The 20,349-nt window shown below is 44.9% G+C and overlaps 1 protein-coding gene across 3 annotated transcripts in view; it reads right to left on the bottom strand.

Annotated features, from left to right (window-relative positions):
- The window catches only part of PGBD5 (piggyBac transposable element derived 5), a 135,251-nt gene that overhangs the window by 63,060 nt on the left and 51,842 nt on the right, over positions 1-20,349 (bottom strand). For all 3 annotated transcript variants that reach the window (XM_044291427.1, XM_044291426.1, XM_044291428.1), the window contains exons 4-5: positions 16,189-16,369; positions 6,043-6,240 (exon numbers count right to left, since the gene is read on the bottom strand). In XM_044291427.1, coding sequence (XP_044147362.1) covers positions 6,043-6,240; positions 16,189-16,369 — 379 coding nt within the window. The remainder of the gene's footprint in view (positions 1-6,042; positions 6,241-16,188; positions 16,370-20,349) is intronic.

Here is a 20,349-nt window from a genome sequence, read left to right as displayed (position 1 = left end):
AGATACTGGTGCGGTACTGTATGAACAGGTACAGATACTGGTGCTGTACTGTATGTACAGATACTGGTGCTGTACTGTATGAACAGGTACAGATACTGGTGCTGTACTGTATTCACCACATGTATCTGCTCCCCAGATAGTCTCTGTTTTTCACCCCAGATAAGATGCACACCAAACTTCATTAGAGATCCGCCAACATTAGAATGCCTTCCCTCAGAATCGCCAATCCAACCCAGTATACAACAACCAGCCAATCACAGCAAGCGATGTACCGGTATTTTCTGTGCACACTGCATACAAAGCCTGCTTGGATTGGGAGGGTCAGCTCTCCCTGCCTGCCCAGCCCTTCCTGTCTTCAAGACGATCTGAGCGGTAGTACTCAACGTGATACTGCCGGCATGAGAAAACCACTGAGAGCAGGAAGAGGGGGCTGCTTCAGGAGCGGCTGGCCGGGATGCAGCACACGGTGGCTCAGCTAGAGGGCGCCTGTCCCTGAAGCTGGAGAAGGACAGCTTCTCCAGTCTTGCTAGGAAGTAAGTTTAAGCATGCCGTATACCGGCATATGAGACGACACCCGGCGTATAAGACGACCCCCGACTTTTGAGAAGATTTTAATGTGTTAAAAAGTAGTCTTATACGCAGGAATATACAGTAATTACATTTCTATACAAGTTTGTGTCAGAATTTATTGTGCTACATGTCTTTGATAAAACAAAAAAAATAAGTGTATATTTATTGGTTTGCGCAAAAGTTATAGCGTTTACAAATTATGGTACAAAAATTTGAATTTCCGCATTTTGAAGCAGCTCTGACTTTCTGAGCACCTGTCATGTTTCTTGAGGTGCTAGAATGCCAGGATAGTATAAATACCCCCCAAATGACCCCATTTCAGAAAGAAGACCCCCAAAGTATTCGCGGAGGGGCATGGTGAATTCATGTATGATTTAAAAAAAATTCACAAGTTAGCGGAAAATTACACTTTGAGGGAAAAAATAATAAAGTTTCCATTTCTGCTAACTTCTGGCAAAAAAAATAAATCTCCCACGGACTCACTATGCCCCTCAGTGAATACCTTGGGGTGTCTACTTTCCGAAATGGGGTCATTTGTGGGGTGTGTTTACTGTTCTGGCATTTTGGGCGGGGCTAAATTGTGAGCAACCCTGTAAAGCCTAAGGCCCCTTTCACATGGGCGAGTATTCCACGCGCATGCGATGCGCGAGTTGAATGCATTGCACCCGCACTGAATCCGGACCCATTCATTTCTATGGGGCTGTTCACATGAGCAGTGATTTTCATGCATCACTTGTGCGTTGCATAAAAATCGCAGCATGCTCTATATTGTGCGTTTATCACGTAGCGCAGGCCCCATAGAAATGAATGGGGTTACGTGAAAATCGCAAGCATCCGCAAGCAAGTTCGGATGCGGTGCTATTTTCACGCACGGTTGCTAGGAGATGATCGGGATGGAGACCCTATCATTATTATTTTCCCTTATAACATGGTTATAAGGGAAAATAATAGCATTCTGAATACAGAATGCATAGTAAAATAGTGCTGGAGGGGTTAAAAAAAATAAAAAATAAATAAATAAGTGTAACTCACCTTAATCCACTTGATCGCGCAGCCAGCATCTCCTTCTGTCTTCATCTTAGCTGTGTGCAGCAACAGGACCTAAGGTGACGTCACTCCGGTCATCACATGGTCCGTCACCATGGTAAAAGATCATGTGATGGATCATGTGATGACCGGAGTGATGTCACCACAGGTCCTGTTATTGCACACAGCTAAGATGAAGACAGAAGGAGATGCCGGCTGCACGATCAAGTGGATTAAGGCGAGTTAAATTATTTTATTTATTTTTTTAACCCCTCCAGCGCTATTTTACTATGTATTCTGTATTCAGAATGCTATTATTTTCCCTTATAATCATGTTAAAAGGGAAAATAATACAATCTACAGAACACCGATCCCAAGCCCGAACTTCTGTTAAGAAGTTCGGGTTTAGGTACCAAACATGCGCGATTTTTCTCACGCAAGTGCAAAACGCATTACAATGTTTTGCACTCGCGCGTAAAAATCGCGCCTGTTCCCGCAACGCACCCGCACTTTTTCCCGCAACGCCCGTGTGAAACCAGCCTAAAGGTACTCGTTGGACTTTCGGCCCCTTTACGCACCTAGGCTGCAAAAAAATTTCACACATGTGGTATCGCCGTACTCAGAAGAAGTTGGGCAATGTGTTTTGGGGTGTATTTTTACATATACCCATGCTGGGTGAGAGAAATATCTCTGTAAATTGACAACTTTGTATAATTTTTTTTTTTTAAGTTGTCATTTACAGAGATATTTATCTCACTCAGCATGGTTATATGTAAAAATACACCCCAAAACACATTGCCATACTTCTTCTGAGTACGGCGATACCACATGTGTGACACTTTTTTCCAATTAGTACCTTTAGGATTTCACAGGGCATTTTTACGCATTTGTATTCCGTGAGGGGTATGGTGAGTTCATGTAAGATTTAATTTTTTGTCACAAGTTAGTGGACAAATTTTTTTTAAATAAAAATACATTTCCACTTCCGCTAACTTGTGCCAAAAAAATAAATCTATGAACTCGCCATGCCCCTCAAAAGTGATCTTTATAGCGCCGCAGTGATTTTACGGTGTTTTTTGCGGTGGGGTGGACTGAACGCAAGTGTGGGCACAAGATCAGGCCTGATCGGGCGAACACTGCGTTTTTTGTAGAGCCTAAGGTCACCGTAATGTACTGATATAGATCTGATTGCGATCAATCTTGATCACTTACACATACTATATAGTACTAGTGCTGATTAGCGACAGCGATGACGCTAATCAGTGACTAATCAGTGACTGCGGTGGGCTGGGCGCTAAGTACCTAGCAAGTAGCTATCTAACTGGCGGTGATAAGGGACCCTTACAGGGGGGTGATCAATGACAGGGGGGTGATCAGGGAGTCTATATGGGGTGATCAGGGGTTAATAAGTAGTTAATAAGTGACGGGGGGTGTAATGTGTGTGTGGTGCTTGGTGCTACTTACAGAGCTGCCTGTGTCCTCTGGTGGTCGATCCAAGCAAAAGGGACCACCAGAGGACCAGGTAGCAGGTATATCGGACGCTATTTACAAAATTTGATTGGTTCTTTTCAAAATCTACAGCCTGCCAGCCAATGATCAGCGCTGGCAAGCTGTAGTTAAACTTGAATACTGAGCAATCCTGTGAGCGCGCGCTCCTGTGAGCGCGCGTTCACAGGAAATCTCAGGTCCCACGAGATGACGCCAATAGGCGTCACTGAGACCTGAGAGCGCTGCTGTCCTATTGGCGTTACCGTGACGGCAAGTGGTTAAAAGCAGAGAAATTGAAATTTGCAACGTTGTGAATTTTTCCTAATTTTTGGTAAATTTGGTATTTATTTTTTTCATAAAAATGAAATATTTTGATTCAAATTTACCACTGTCATTAAGTACAATATGTGACAAGAAAACAATCTCAGAATGGCCTGGATAAGTAAAAGTGTTTTAAAGTTATCACCACATAAAGTGACAAATGTCAGATTTGCAAAAATCTGTCTGATCCTTAACGTGAAAAATGACTGGGTCCTTAAGGGGTTAGTTTTCTACCGCTTTGAACAGGACCTGTCACCACAAAATGCAGTACAATCTGAAAGCAGCATGTCATAGAGCAGGAGAAGCTGAGCAGTTTGATATGTATTTTTGTGGGAAAAGATTCAGTAAAAACGAATGAATACTTTTTTGCAGTGCTGTGACAAACTATTGAGACAGGAGGGAGGGGTTATCCGTGACTGACAGCTATCTCTTATGCCCAGGGATAACCCTCCCCCCTGTACTGAGATAAATGTGCACCCTGTTCCCAATTATAATGCAAATTCTATTTAAGTGTCACAAAGATTAAATATTTCGTTTTTCAGTTTAACTCATGGATGACATTGTGTCTCAGGGCTCTTTTGATCACTGAAAACAATCTCGGACATCTGTGATAAGTAGATCGGCAGTTGAGCCCAATTTAAGGAAAAACTACTACAGGAGGGTGTTCCACCTTATTAAGTAGAGCACCATTTTCAAGCAATATGGGGAGGAAAAAGGATCTCTCTGCTGCCGAAAAGAGTGAAATAGTTCAATGCCTTGGACGAGGTATGAAAACATTAGATATTTCACGAAAACTTAAGCGTGATCGTCGCACTATTAAGATATTTGTGGCTGATTCAGAGCGCAGACAGGTTCGTGCAGATAAAGGCACATTGAGGAAGATCTCTGCCAGATCCATGCATCGGATCAAGAGAGCAGCTGCTAAAACACCATTACATAGCAGCCAACAGATATTTGAAGCTGCTGGTGCCTCTGGAGTCCCACGGACATCAAGGTGTAGAGTCCTCCAGAGTCTTGTAACTGTGCATAAACCTTCTATTCGGACACCACCAACCAATGCTCACAAGCAGAAACGGCTGCATTGGGCAGAAAAATACATGAAGACTAATTTTCAAACAGTCCTATTCACTGATGAGTGCTGTGCAACCCTGGATGGTCCAGATGGATGGAGTAGTGGATGTTTGGTGAACGTCCACCCTGTTCCAACAAGGCTGCAATGTCAGCAAGGCGGTGGTGGAGTCATGTTTTGGGACGGAATCATGGGAAGAGAGCTGGTCGGCCCCTTTAGGGTCCCCGAAGGTGTAAAGATGACCTCTGCAAAGTATGTGGAGTTTCTGACTGACCACTTTCTTCCTTGCTACAGAAGGACGAACTATGCTTTCCGTAATAAAATCATCTTCATTGATGACAATGCACCATCTCATGCTGCAAAGAATACCTCTGCATCAATGGCTGCTATGGGGATAAAAGGAGAGAAAGTCATGGTGTGGCCTCCATCCTCCCCTGACCTCAATCCTATTGAGAACCTTTGGAGCATCCTCAAGCAAAAGGTCTATGAGGGTGGGAGGCAGTTTACATCCAAACAGCAGCTCTGGGAGGCTATTCTGACAGCTTGCAAACAGATTCAAGCAGAAACTGTCCAAAAACAACCAGGTCTATTAAAATATCACATGACCTAACACCTCAGATGAACACAGTAAAAAAAAAAAAAACTAATAATAATTTTAACGGTATCAAAAAAGCAATTTTTTTACACCTTACATAACAAAAATTATAAATATACCATAAAAAATACCAAGCAAACAAAAAAAACGGCATCTCATCCCACAAAAAATGAGACCGTACATAAGACAGTCACCAAAAAAAAAAAAAGGAAAAAAAAACACAAAAACCTATGGCTTTCAGAATATGGAGACACAAAAAAAAAAAATTCTATTGTCAATTGTCATATTTGGCATTGTCACGTCCGTAACAACCTGCTCTATAAAAATAGCACATAGATTAACCTGTCAGATGTAAATAACAAAAAATAAAAACAGTGCCAAAAAAGCTATTTCTTTTTACCTTGCCTCACAAAATGTGTAATATAGAGCAACCAAAAATCATATGTACCCTTAAATAGTACCAACAAAACTGCCATCTTATCCCGTAGTTTCCAAAATGGGGTCACTTTTTTGGAGCTTCTACTCTAGGGGTGCATCAGGGGTTCTTTAAATGTGACATGGGAACTTGGCAAATCTGCCCTTTCAAAAACATGGCGCGCCTTTCCTTCTGCGCCCTGCCGTGTGCCCGTACAGCAGTTTACGATCACAAATGGGTTGTTTCTGTAAACTACTGAAACAACCCTTGCTTTGTTAACGGGCTTTGTTAACGGGCTGTTAACCCTTGCTTTGTTAACGGAAAAAAAAAGAATTAAAATGGAAAATCAGAGATGCTCTGGAAATCCCCTTTTTCAGCTTGCAGCGCACATGGATGGAGAAGACACACCAAGAGCAAGAAACGTACACACAGACCAACAACGGACACTTCACTTCAATCTTCACCAATGAACAATGACTTTCTTGTCATTGTTGTCATCACAAACAAAGACATGTGAAAGAGGACTAGTTCCTTAAAACAGGGAAATAAAATACTTACCCTGCTGAATAGGAGAGTATGCATTATTCAAAAAACGAAAGTGTCCTTTATTGTACCAACAAATAAGAGACATTTTCCCCTTCATCTTGATTCTATATTGTCCTCGAGCCAGTGGTACTTCTGGGTTACTCATCATTGATAGTGGTAATCCGGTACAGTCACTTTTACGGGAGCTCAGCAGCCCACAGCAGTAAATATCTGAAAATAAAAGCAAAGTTTACAATCAATGAAGTCTTTTTGACATATTAAAATGGGTGATATTTATCAATACTGCTGCAAAGGAAAACTAAACTAGTTACCAATAGCAACCAGATTCCACCTTTCAATTTTCAGAACTCCTTTGGAAATAAAGGGATTAACCCCTCAGTTTTGGCCTTTAATGACCAGGCCATTTTTTTTCATTGCTTCAGGCCTCATGCACACGACCGTTGTGTGCACTCGTGGCCGTTGTTCCGTTGTTGACTTTCAATGGGTCCGTTGAAAACTCTGAAAATGCACCGTTTGTCATCCGCCTCCGTGATCCGTGTATCCTGTCCGTCAAAAAAATATGACCTGTCCTATTTTTTTTGACGGACAACGGTTCACGGACCCATTCAAGTCAATGGGTCCGTGAAAGAACACGGATGCACATAAGATTGGCATCTGTGATCCGTGGCCGTAGGTTACTTTCATAAAGACGGATCCGAAGATCCGTCTGCATAAAAGCTTTTTCAGAGCTGAGTTTTCACTTTGTGAAAACTCAGATCCGACAGTATATTCTAACACAGAGGCGTTCCCATAGTGATGGGGACGCTTCTAGTTAGAATATACAACGAACTGTGTACATGACTGCCCCCTGGCAGCACCCGATCTCTTACAGGGGGCTGTGATCCGTACAATTAACCCCTCAGGTGCTGCACCTGAAGGGGTTAATTGTGCGTATCATAGCCCCCTGTAAGAGATCCGGGGCTGCCAGGCAGCAGGGGGCAGACCCCCCTCCCTCCCCAGTTTAAATTTCATTGGTGGCCAGTGCGGCCCCCCCTCCCTCCCTCTATTGTATTAATAACATTGGTGGCACAGTGTGCGCCCCATCCGCCCCCCCCCCCCGCCCTTCCTCCCTCTATTGTAATAAGAACATTGGTGGCAGTGTGCTGCCTCCCCCGGCCCCCTCTCCCTCCCTCTATTGTAATTAGAACATTGGTGGCAGTGTGCGGCCTCCCTCCCTCCCTCTATTGTAATAAGAACATTGGTGGCAGTGTGCGGCCTCCCCCGGCCCCCCCCCCCCCCGATCATTGGTGGCAGCAGAGTTCCGATTGGAGTCCCAGTTTAACCGCTGGGGCTCCGATCGGTAACCATGGCAACCAGGATGCTACTGCAGTCCTGGTTGCCATGGTTACTTAGCAATAGTAGAAGCATCATACTTACCTGCTGCGATGTCTGTGTCCGGCCGGGAGCTCCTCCTACTGGTAAGTGACAGTTCGCCACACAGACCTGTCACTTACCAGTAGGAGGAGCTCCCGGCCGGACACAGACATCGCAGCAGCCAGCAGGTAAGTATGATGCTTCTACTTTTGCTAAGTAACCATGGCAACCAGGACTGCAGTAGCGTCCTGGTTGCCATGGTTACCGATCGGAGCCCCAGCGATTAAACTGGGACTCTGATCGGAACTCCGCTGCCACCAATGATCGGGGGAGTGGGGGTGTGGGGCGCACACTGCCACCAATGTTCTTATTACAATAGAGGGAGGGAGGGGGGCCGGGGAAGGCCACACACTGCCACCAATGTTCTAATTACAAAAGAGGGAGGGAGGGGGGCCGGGGGAGGCCGCACACTGCCACCAATGTTCTAATTACAATAGAGGGAGGGAGGGGGGCCCGGTGGAGGCCGCACGCTGCCACCAATGTTCTTATTACAATAGAGGGAGGGAGGGGGGCCGGGGGAGGCCGCACACTGCCACCAATGTTCTAATTACAATAGAGGGAGGGAGGGGGGCCGGGGGAGGCCGCACACTGCCACCAATGTTCTTATTACAATAGAGAGACGGAGAGAGGGGGGGCCGGGGGAGGCCGCACACTGCCACCAATGTTCTTATTACAATAGAGGGAGGGAGGGAGGGGGGCCGGGGGAGGCCGCACACTGTCACCAATGTTCTTATTACAATAGAGGGAGGGATGGAGGGGGGGCCGGGGGAGGCCGCACACTGGCCACTAATGTTATTAATACAATAGAGGGAGGGAGGGGGGGCCGCACTGGCCACCAATGATATTCAAACTGGGAAGGGGGGGGTCTGCCCCCTGCTGCCGGGCAGCCCTGATCTCTTACAGGGGGCTATGATACGCAAAATTAACCCCTTCAGGTGCGGCACCTGAGGGGTTAATTGTGCTGATCACGGCCCCCTTTAAGAGATCGGGTGCTGCCAGGCAGCAGGGGGCAGTCATTTACACAGTTTGTAGTATATTCTAACTAGAAGCGTCCCCATCACCATGGGAACGCCTCTGTGTTAGAATATACTGCTGGATACGATGTAACTCATATCCGACAGTATATTCTAACATAGAGGCGTTCCCATGGTGATGGGGACGCTTCAAGTTAAAATATACCATCGGATTGGAGAAAACTCCGATCCGATGGTATAAAAGAGACTCCAGACTTTACATTGAAAGTCAATGGAGACGGATCCGTTTGCAGTTGCACCATATTGTGTCAACGTCAAACGGATCCGTCCCCATTGACTTGCATTGTAATTCAGGATGGATCCGTTTGGCTCCGCATGGCCAGGCGGACACCAAAACGACTTTTTTTTCATGTCCGTGGATCCTCCAAAAATCAAGGAAGACCCACGGACGAAAAAACGGTCATGGATCACGGACCAACGGAACCCCGTTTTGCGGACAGTGAAAAAATACTGTCGTGTGCATGAGGCCTCATTGTCACCTTCCAAGAGCTATAACTTTTTAATGTTTCTATGTAGCCATATGAGGACTTGTTTTTTGCAGGACAAGTTGTAGTTTTTAATGGTGCCCTTTTAGGGTACACATAACTTACTGATTACCTTTTATTAACCGTTTCTGGGAGGGAGATGGGAAAAACAAATACTGCCACTGTGTTATTACATTATAAATTCTGCGGTGTTCATTATTTGACATAAATAACACAATAACTTTACTCTCTGGGTCAATATGATCACAACAATACCAAATACACACACACACACAGATATATATAAATATATATGTATATACACACACACACCGTATTTTCCGGCGTAATTTTTCCATTTAAAATATAGGGTTTGGGCTATACGCACCGTATAAGACTACCCCTGAATGCCCAGCCCTCCCTGTCTTCAAGACAATTTTCTCCAGTCCAGGGAACTGACTGGGATTTGTGGATGGCACTGTTATGGTGAGGGGGATCTGTGGATGGCATTGTTATTTGTTATTGGGGGGGGGGGGGAATCAATGGGTGACACTGCTATGGGGAGGGGGATCAGTGGATGACACTATATAGCATCTTATGCTACGGTATATGTGTCATCCACAGATCTACCCCATGACAGTGCCATCCACAGATCCAACCCCTAAACAGTGCCATCCACAGATCCCCCTCCCCATAACAGTGCCATCCACAGATCCAACCCCTAAACAGTGCCATCCACAGATCCCCCTCCCCATAACAGTGCCATCCACAGATCCCCCTCCCCGACGCTCAGCGGAGTATACATTTATTAACTGTAATTCGTAACTTTAACTTTAATCAGCGCTCATCTATTTACTAGGGTATCTTACTCTCAGCTCCGGTAACAGGCAGTGTGGGCGGTACAACACCACACAACTTGGTTCCTGGAATTCCTCACACTACCAACACCTCCACCATGGTTCCAACAGCTCTGACAGTGACATCCCAACACCATTTCCCAACCAACCTTTTTTTAATACACAGAGGATTAAGAGGAAACTTACGAGGATGGTTGGCAAGAAGTCATGACCCCAACAGGGATGCCTGGATCCAGACCCACTCTCAGGTAGGGGCTTGAATCTAGTCATGATATATTTCATATTTCATCATACACGCTTACACCCATTAAACTTAAAAAGGTGACCCCTCCACGGGCACTCTCGGAGCTAAACCTAAATTCATGTCTGACTGGGAATCGGAACTGGGATCCACCTTCTCAGCTGACCAATGGTCTAGATCTCTTCTCTTTACTCATAAGGTAACTATATCCTGTAATCTACAGGAGCTTAGTTATAAAATCTTAACTAGATGGTATAGGACCCCAGTACGATTACACCAGTTTTACCCACAGGTATCTGATGCATGTTGGAGGTGTCTTGTTGCGAAAGGCACAATGGCACATATCTGGTGGGATTGTCCCGGTGTGGCCCCCCTGTGGCGGGATGTTTTCATTTTATACAACCACTTATATAAAGCTACTGTGGTGCCCTCACCAGCGATAGCTCTCTTGTCTATGTTCTCAGGGAGGATTTCTCAGACTAAGAAAGGTGCGTTGTGTCTCTTTATTTTAGCCATGAGACAGATAATCCCCCGCCAATGGAGGTCTACTGAGAGTCTGTTGAGAGTGACCTGGTCTAACGCTTTGGATGCCTTAGTACATATGGAGGAACTGAGTGCTTCAGACAATGAATCGACTTCGGCCTTCTGGGTGGTTTGGGATCCATGGAGCCAGTTCCGCGCTTCCGCATCATTTCCTAGCTGGTTGTCAACTGGTACCATTCAGAATAGTGGTTTATAAAAATGTTATACACGGTGGGGCTGACCCATCTTCTATCCTTTCTTCCCCTTCCTTGTGTTTGTGTCATGTCTTGGTTTGTCGAGTCTTGTCATGTTCGTTTTTGTTCCTTGTATTTGAGTGTAAGGTAATTGGAGTCTGTTACCCTAGTATCTCTCACTCTTAATTCGGGTAGTTTTTTAATGGCTTGTCAGTCAACAACCATGTTATATCTGGATGTTTCTGGATTGTACTACTTTTGAATTACCTGTGAGGCCAGTGTTGGCCATTCTGTATTCCCTTGTATGGGTATTTGGATGTGCTTATTATATCACTTACTTATATGCTTCAATAAAATACTGATTGAACCGTAAACTTAAAAAGGTGTTGTCTGGGTTCAGAGCTGAACCCGGACATACCTCGATTTTCACCCGGCGGCAGCCCCCCTGACTTGAGCATCGGAGCAGTTCATGCTCCGATGCTCTCCTTTGCCCTGTGCTAAATCGAGCAGGAAAAAGGCATTTTTAGGAGTTCCGGTGACGAACTGGGCTCTCCATGGGGCTGCCAGGAAGCCCAGTGACGTCACCGGCACCAATGGGCGGGCCGTTTCACTGGCTAGGGCAGCGCTAAAGCCCGTCCATGAGAGCCGGTGACGTCACCGAACACACTGCCGGGGCGGAAGTTTCCGCCCGGCAGTGTGTTATGATAAACAAAAGAGCCCAAGCCCTGCGTGATCTAGCGCAGGGCAAGGGAGAGCATCGGAGCATGAGATGCTCCGATGCTAGCCTCAGGGATGCTGCCGGGGTGAAAATAAGGGTATGTCCGGGTATAGCTCTGAACCCGGACAACCCCTTTAAATTACTACAGAGAGGACTCACATTTTACCACACACCTCAACTCAACGGTTTTTATCTGGAACAAGAACTCCAGTGGTTGTACTGTCCTATTCTATTAAAAACCCATTTCAGCACCCGGAAGCCACTCTCATCAATTCCTCTACCATGATTGTGGATTCCCCTTCCCCAGCTTCTCCATAGACCAACTGGCACTCCACAAGACCAGTAACTTTAACCCCCCTAAAACCCATCATGCGGTTGAAACCACCACTGACTTCTTTACTTGAAACTGCAACAAACTACTTTTGGACTACCAATGTGGTTATTACCCCACTGTATTATAAGGGTATTTTTTAAGTACTGATTGGTTCTGACACTTTAATTCTGTTCCCTTTTATTATTACCATTCTGTGTAGTGATGTGCCTTGCACTCTGTAACCCCCAGATCCTGAGTGATCTCAAAGACATGTGTGATGCACACTGGAGGAGGTGCTGATGGGAATAACTGTGGTCTGCACTAACAATTAATTGGGATTCCACCTGGAACTTCATCCTAGGTAGGATATAAATATTGATTTGACCTATCTCTTGTACACCCTGGGGTGTCGGTCATGTGTTATAACGTGGTAGACAGCCATGTGTTATAGCATGATTGACGGAGTCTCCACCCCTAGTGATGTATTTACTTTTTACTATTCAGTATGTGATTTGTTTGGGTTATCTTATATTTAATCACACTTAGTAAATATATTTATTCACTTACAACCATAGAATGCCCAATGTATTCAAAAATATATGCTTTATTTTATCATTACTAGATCATGATTATACAGATATAAAACATAAGGCCTCATGCACACGACAGTATTTTTTCACGGTCCGCAAAAATGGGGTCCGTAGGTCCGTGATCCGTGACCGCCTGGCCGTGCGGAGCCAAACGGATCCGTCCTGAATTACAATGCAAGTCAATGGGGACAGATCCGTTTGACGTTGACACAATATGGTGCCATTTCAAACGGATCCGTCCCCCATTGACTTTCAATGTAAAGTCTGGAGTCCCTTTTATACCATCTGATCCGAATTTTCTCCAATCCGATGGTATATTTTAACTTGAAGCGTCCCCATCACCATGGGAACGCCTCTATGTTAGAATATACTGTCGGATATGAGTTACATCGTGAAAACTCATTTCTGACAGTATATTCTAACACAGAGGCGTTCCCATGGTGATGGGGACGCTTCTTGTTCGAATATACTACAAACTGTGTACATTCCTGCTCCCTGCTGCCTGGCAGCACCCGATCTCTTACAGGGGGCCGTGATCAGCACAATTAACCCCGCCAGTTTGAATATCACTTACCCCTCCTACTGGTAAGTGACAGGTCTGTGCGGCGCATTGCTGTCACTTACCAGTAGGTGGAGCTCCCGGCCGGACACAGACATCGCAGCTCCCAGGTAAGTATGAATCTTTTACTATTGTACTATTGCTAAGTAGCCATGGCAACCAGGGCTGCAGTAGCGTCCTGGTTGCCATGGTTACCGATCGGAGCCCCAGCGATTAAACTGGAACTCCGATCGGAACTCCGCTGCCACCAATGATTGGGGAAAAGGGGGGGGGTCGATGGGGGGCGCACACTGTGCCACCAACGAATAATTATTACAATACAGGGAGGAAGGGGGGGGGCGATGGGGGGCGCACAATGTGCCATCAACGAATAATTATTACAATACAGGGAGGAAGGGGGGGGGGGCGATGGGGGGTGCACACTGTGCCACCAACGAATAATTATTACAATACAGGGAGGAAGCGGGGGGGGGGGGGCGCACACTGTGCCACCAACGAATTATTACAATTACAATTACCTGATCTCTTACAGGGGGATATGATAGTACAATTAACCCCTTCAGGCGCCGCACCTGAAGGGGTTAATTGTGCTGATCACGGCCCCCTGTAAGAGATCGGGTGCTGCCAGGCAGCAGGGGGCAGTCTTGTACACAGTTTGTAGTGTATTCTAACTAGAAGCGTCCCCATCACCATGGAAACGCCTCTGTGTTAGAATATACTGTCAGATATGAGTTAGATCTGAAAAAGCTTTTATGCAGAAAAAACTTAGATCTGAAAAAGCTTTTATGCAGACGGATCTTTGGATCCGTCTGTATGAAAGTAACCTACGGCCACGGATCACGGACAGGGATGCCAATCTTGTGTGCATCCATGTTCTTTCACGGACCGATTGACTTGAATGGGTCCGTGAACTGTTGTCAGTCAAAAAAATAGGACAGGTCTTATTTTTATGACGGACAGGATACACGGATCACGGTCCCGGCTGCAAAACGGTGCATTTTCCGATTTTTCCATGGACCTATTGAAAGTCAATGGGTCCGCGAAAAAAAACGGAAAACGGCACAACGGCCACGGATGCACACAACGGTCGTGTGCATGAGGCCTAACACAAAAAAAGTTTTGAAAAAATCTGCAACAGACTCGGATACCGCAGTCCCGCAGTGTCTCTGTAGCCCGCCAAAGACATGATGGAGGGCAGAAACAGCAGGCACAAGGACAGGCTGACGAAGCTGAGGTGAAACACGCGTCAGGGTTTTCAGCCTGTCCTTGTGCCTGCTGTTTCTGCCCTCCATCATGTCTCATGGTATGTTATAATTTCCCACCAGATGTCCACAGGCGAGCTTTTGTTATAGCCTGTATTAGATGGCTTGATGTATGGGGTCCTGTTCACTTGAGTACTTCAGATAGATATTACTTTACTTTTGCTGCCATTTGTGTATCATAAAGGATCCAACATAGATATACTCGTCTAGTGGCTATGCATTGGAGTGATGATCACAGGTATTATTTAAGTGGTTAGTACTATATACCACTTCTCTGTGAATCACCCCACTGCATACTATACATACACATGACATGTGTTCCACCTCTTTGGCGGGCTACAGAGACACCGGCCGGGGGACTGCGGTATCCGGGTCTGTTGCTGATTTTTTTCAAAACGTTTTTTGTATATATATATATATATATATATATATATATATATTTTTTTTTTTTTTTTTTTTTTAATACATTGGGCATTCTCTGGTTGTTTGTTTAGCAAAATTTTTAGGTTTATACGGTTGTTTTTCCGTTTGCCCTACCCTACGGTATCATAGTGAGGCTTTCTTTTTTGGTTCTATATTTATTTACTTAGCCTATAAAAGCTTATTAATTCAAAAATCTTTTAAATTCACGTTACATTACACCCATGCACAATAACCTCACGGTGGAAGAAAAACAAGCCCTACAGAACCTTAAAAACAATGGAGAGATCACCATCAAACCGGCGGACAAAGGTGGAGTAATTGTCATACTGAACACTAGCAATAACCAGGACAAGCTTGAACACCAACTAGCCACTACAAAAACATATGCTATCCTATGGGACAATCCCACACCCACCATCCGTAATAAGAATACAACACATACTTGACAAATACAAACACAAGACACCTTAGTTAAAAAAAATAAAAATAAAAAAAAAGCTGATTTCCTCACTAACCACCATCCAATTACTCTGGTCATATACTGTCACGGACAGTGTATATTTCACTATATACCTAAAAATCAGGAGGAGGAATTGGGGTCGGTGGTCGCTAAGCCAGGTATACACCTTCTACTGATGTCGGTAAAAAAGTCTCTCTTACGACACTGGTTGGAACGGGAAGTTCCAGTGTGGGAGGAGGTTATTGGGACGATGAAAAAGGTTCTTTACCTGGAAAGATTGGAGGTGGAACAGGATAAGGAACGTCTGATTGAGAGGTTCATCAAAAAGTGGAGGAGGTTCATAGAGCAAAGACTGTCCGATATTGAAATCCAGGAGCTTATAGCCCCATTTAAACAGACTGGCTGGTATCTGGAGGCTCAGCTTGCAAATAGGTTAGGGAAACTGCGAATGTAACTTGGCACTTGGGTGAGCAAACCACTGGAGGTGAGGGGCGCTGTTTTGCGCCGACACCACTTCATGGGGGGGTTGGGATGGGGACACAAATAGAGGGTTGGGGAGGGAGTGGGGGCATAAAATTGTAAAATTGTGATTTGAGAAATCAAGCCTTTACAACTGCCTGTACAATATGCTTTGATGCAATTCTTGTATGATGTACTGTGCTTATTGCTGTGCATGTGATTTCTCACTTCCATAAAGAGATCTTTAAAAATAAATAAATAAATAAAAAAGAATGCTATTATTTTCCTTTATAACCATGTTATAAGGGAAAATAAAACAGTGAATAGACTTTCATCCTAGAACCCATGCGTGAAAATCACACCGCATCCGCACTTGCTAGCGAATGCTCTAGATTTTCATGCAGCCCCATTCATTTCTATGGGACCTGCGCTGCATGAAAAACGCACAATATAGAGCATGCTGCGATTTTCACGCAACACACAAGTGATGCGTGAAAATCACCGCTTATGTGCACAGCCCCATAGAAATGAATGGGTCCGGATTTAGTGCGGGTGCAATACGTTCACCTCACGCATTGCACCCGCGTGGAAAACTCGCCCGTGTGAAAGGGGCATAAGACTTCGAGCAAGATTAACAAAAGATACATACCTTGTTTTTCAAATTCTTCAAATAAATTCAAGCTTGTAATACTTGGGCCCGTAAATATGATGTAATTCTTTCCACAGGAATACTGACATAAGTTCTTGGCTACAATACTGTGCAGTTGTGGCTTGTTTTTCAATGTGTCAAGACCATCTGTACCACTTCCTTCCTTCAAATGAACAAATATCTAATAAAAAAAATAAAAAAAATGACACAATTAGCACCTAAAGTCAAAAAATATTGTGTTGCAATAGAAAACAGACGAACGTGTAATAAAAAGCACAATTGTTAAAGGGATTCTGTCATCAGATTTAACCCCTCTAACCTAAACATATGCTCATGTCCAGACTAATAAGAAGAATCCTAAGCTGGCCTTATTAAGCCTCACTGTGGCTCTATTTGCCCAAAAAACTGGTTTTTATAACTTGTCAATCACTTACTTAAGGTGCCCAAGGGGAGGTCCGTTAATACAGGGTGCCCGGCTGCACCCCTTGCCATCCAGTGCCCAGCGCCACCTTCCCTTTCTTCAGCGCCGCCTCCTACAGCTCAGCGCCGCCTCTGCAATCCTCCCCGTCCCTCTGTCAGATCCCGCGCCTGCACACTAGGCTCAGCCTTATGCGCCCCCACGGACTCCTGGCAGCGGCTTCGTTTAGCGAAGTGCTGGCCTGATGCGCACTTCACTCAACCCTGATATGACCTGCAGAATGGCTGAGCCTAGTGCACAGGCGCGGGATCTGGCAGAGGGATGGGGAGGATTGCGGATGCGGCACTGAGCTGTAGAAGGCGGCGCTGAAGACAGGGAAGGCGGCGCTTGGCACCGGGCGGCGAGGGGTGCGGCCGGGCACCCTTTATTAAGGGACCTCCCCTTGGGCCCCTTAAGTAAGTGATTGACAGGTTATAAAAACCTGTTTTGGGGGCAAATAGAGCCACAGTGAGGTTTAATAAGGCCACAGATACACACAAAATACATATATGTAAATACATTTGCCAACTTTCCGAAAATGTCTGGGAAACTCCTGCAAAAAGGGCAAAAGGGGGAATTCTCCCAAAAGTTCAGGGAGCCTCTTTAAAATATACTTACCTTTCCCATTCCTGTAGTCTAGGAACCTATTTACCACTAATCCACTGCCTAGAACTGTACTTTGTCGGGTTGGCCCCAACCGCTAGTATTACTCACCTATGAAACTGGCGTAAAGTAGAACTGGCTTAGTTGCCCACAGCAACCAGTCAGATTCCACCTTTCATTTTGGACAGCTGCTTTGGAAAATAAAAGGTGGAATCTGATTGGTTGCTATGGGCAACTAAGCCACTTCTACTTTACACCAATATTTTTTTACAACCCTGCCCAGTTATATTTGTACAGGGGAGAGAGTTCATGATGGTCTGCATATGGACATTACTTGGAATATTGAGGAATTTAATTGATCCCTCTGGATGTTTTTTCAGTTTTTCTAAGTTTTCAATTTTTTCCTAATGAGAATGTTTATTTGGTCGTCGCGGTTACGTGACGTCATTTTGAGGTTGTTGGGCGGGTTATTTAACTGTGTTTGTATTAGGGAGTCTTCACTGCTTGACTAAGACATGGGTTGTGTCGAAACGGGTCACAGAATGAATATGTGGCAATAAAGAAATACTTCACAAGACGCTACATGTGAGTGCCAGTCCTTTTCTATCGTTATTGCCGTGTGGGACGCCGACCCTACGACATGTGCATTTTGCCCGCAGTGCCGACTGATTCGAATATATGATTCATTGGCCTTCAAGTGCGAGCACGCAAGACTGATTGAAGTGAGAGACCAGATGGATACCTTCGCCTACAATGAGGATCAAGCAAGAGAGGTTGTGGCACAAGTCATTGCTTCAACAGATTTCCCGAAAACTCCCTCCAGTGAATTTAGGAGCAGAAATTTGGAAAAAGGAATCAAAGCATTTAATAGCCTTGGAATTACATGCAGCTACTTTGGCTGAATATCATTGCACACAGCGTATACTGCGAGGTTTACGGGTGAACCTGAGACCAACGCTTTTTGGTGATAATTTGTATTATTGTACTTGATTTGCCAGCATATTGAACAAATGCTTATTGGATCTTATTGTTTTAATAATTGAGCACTTATCTGCTGCCATTGATGAATGTAAGATCAAAATATCCACTATAGAAAATCAACTAAAGTATTGCCTGAAACGTGAAGATTTAAAAAATCTTAAAGGGTTTCTACCACCAGAAATACTGTTACGTAGCTGACTGACATCAGCGATGCGCCCATGTCAGCACTAGATAACAGTATGTTTCTTACCTTTCTCCCTGCAGCCGTTCTGATAAAATAAGCACTTTTATAATATGCTAATGAGCCTCTAGGTGCTATGTGGGAGTAAAATCAGCACCCAGAGGCTCCGTCTACTCACCCTTTATCCCGCCCCGCTCCTCTTGATTGATGTGACGGTTCGCAGCAGCGTTGACGAAAATCCCGCGCCTGCGCCGTTCACTTCTGTCTTTGGCGCAAGCGCAGTGAGTGAATGATGCGCTCCTGGTGCAGAATTCCTCACGGCGCCTGCGCCGACTACGTCACAGTGAGGAAGCCGGCACTAGGAGAGCAGCCTTCACTCACTGCGCCAAAGAAAGAAGTGAAAGGCGCAGCCGCGGGATTTCGTCAACGCTGCTGCGAACCGTGACATCAATCAAGAGGAGCGGGGCGGGCAGAACAGGGGACCTGGGCGGGATAAAGGGTGAGTAGACGGAGCCTCTAGGTACTGATTTTACGCCCACATAGCACCTAGAGGTCCATTAGCATATTATAAAAGTGTTTTTTTTTTTACCAGAACGGCTGCAGGGAGAAAGGTAAGAAACATACTGTTGTGTAGTGCTGACATTAGAGCATCGCTGATGTCAGTCAGCTACGTAACAGTATTTCTGGTGGTAGAAACCCTTTAAACAAAAGATCGATAAACATTGTTCTGATCTTATTAATAATAATAATAATAATAAGAGCACTAAACGTGCAAAATATATCAGGGATTCAGAAGACCAACTAATACATTGCATCTATAAATGGCAGGACGCATTGGGCACAGCTATTCCAGAAACGCGACCAATTGGCCGCAGGACAGGTTCCGTATCCTCTGGCTCTGGAAGCGACACTACAAGTGGCCAACGAGGAGCTTTTTTAGGAATACGCAACTATCTGAAAAAAATCACATCAGGAGAGCAGGCTGCCATCATCCTAGGGGCAGATGCACCACGGATGATACGATCGCAGGTACCGCAGAGACATTAGTGTTGAATCTTTCCTCCAAAAGTTTAAGTCCAGCACAAATTGATGCATTACAAAGGAGCTTATTGTGTAGCCCGATGGGGTGGAATTGGCACATTTAGTCTGGACATGGTCTTGCAGAGATTTCTTCGCATTGTGCCTTTTAAAGCCCATTTTTCTAATGATCAGTGTACATCTGTTCCGGGGGGGAGGGGAACGGGATTTTTTTTCTTTCACTTTTGACTATTGTATTGGAGCAAAATGACTTTCCGTTTCAGGATACATTTTGTCAGCAGCAGTGTGGGACCGCGATGGGTTCGAACGTCGCTCCGCCGTAGGCAAATTGTTACATGGCTTATTTTGAGGGAAAAAAAACATTTATTCCAATTACTTTTACCAGCAATATTGTCTTTTTTGGCGTCATTATATTGATGATGTTTTTCGCGTGTGGCGAGGCGACGTTTGAACCATCACGGAATTTACTACGTACATTAACTCTGTATGGTCAGAGCTTCAATTTACTTTACATTATGATATGCAACAGATTCCTTTTTTAGACACTTGGATCGTGAAGGGAGAAGAGGGAAAACTTAAAAGCGATCTGTACACTAAGATCACAGACCGGAATAGCCTACCTACATATACCAGCAATCACCCTGTATCTACAAAGAAATCCCTCCTTTACTCCCAATATCAGAGAATAACACGGATAGTGAGTGATCCTGTCATTAGTGAAACCAGATTGAATGAAATGACCACTAAATTCAGAGTAAGGGGATACCCTTCACATGTGCTACAGGAACAAAGGGATAAAATGAATGTTTCTTTGAATGTAGGAAAAAGAGATGAAAACAAGAAATCCTGCATACCGTTTATAGTGAAATATCATCCATGGGTTAACAAAGTGAGGGCAGGC

This window comes from Bufo gargarizans, chromosome 4, assembly GCF_014858855.1.
Source record: "Bufo gargarizans isolate SCDJY-AF-19 chromosome 4, ASM1485885v1, whole genome shotgun sequence".
NCBI lineage: Eukaryota > Metazoa > Chordata > Amphibia > Anura > Bufonidae > Bufo > Bufo gargarizans.
Note: the sequence above shows the minus strand (reverse complement) of the source record. Positions and strands in the feature narration are given on the sequence as shown.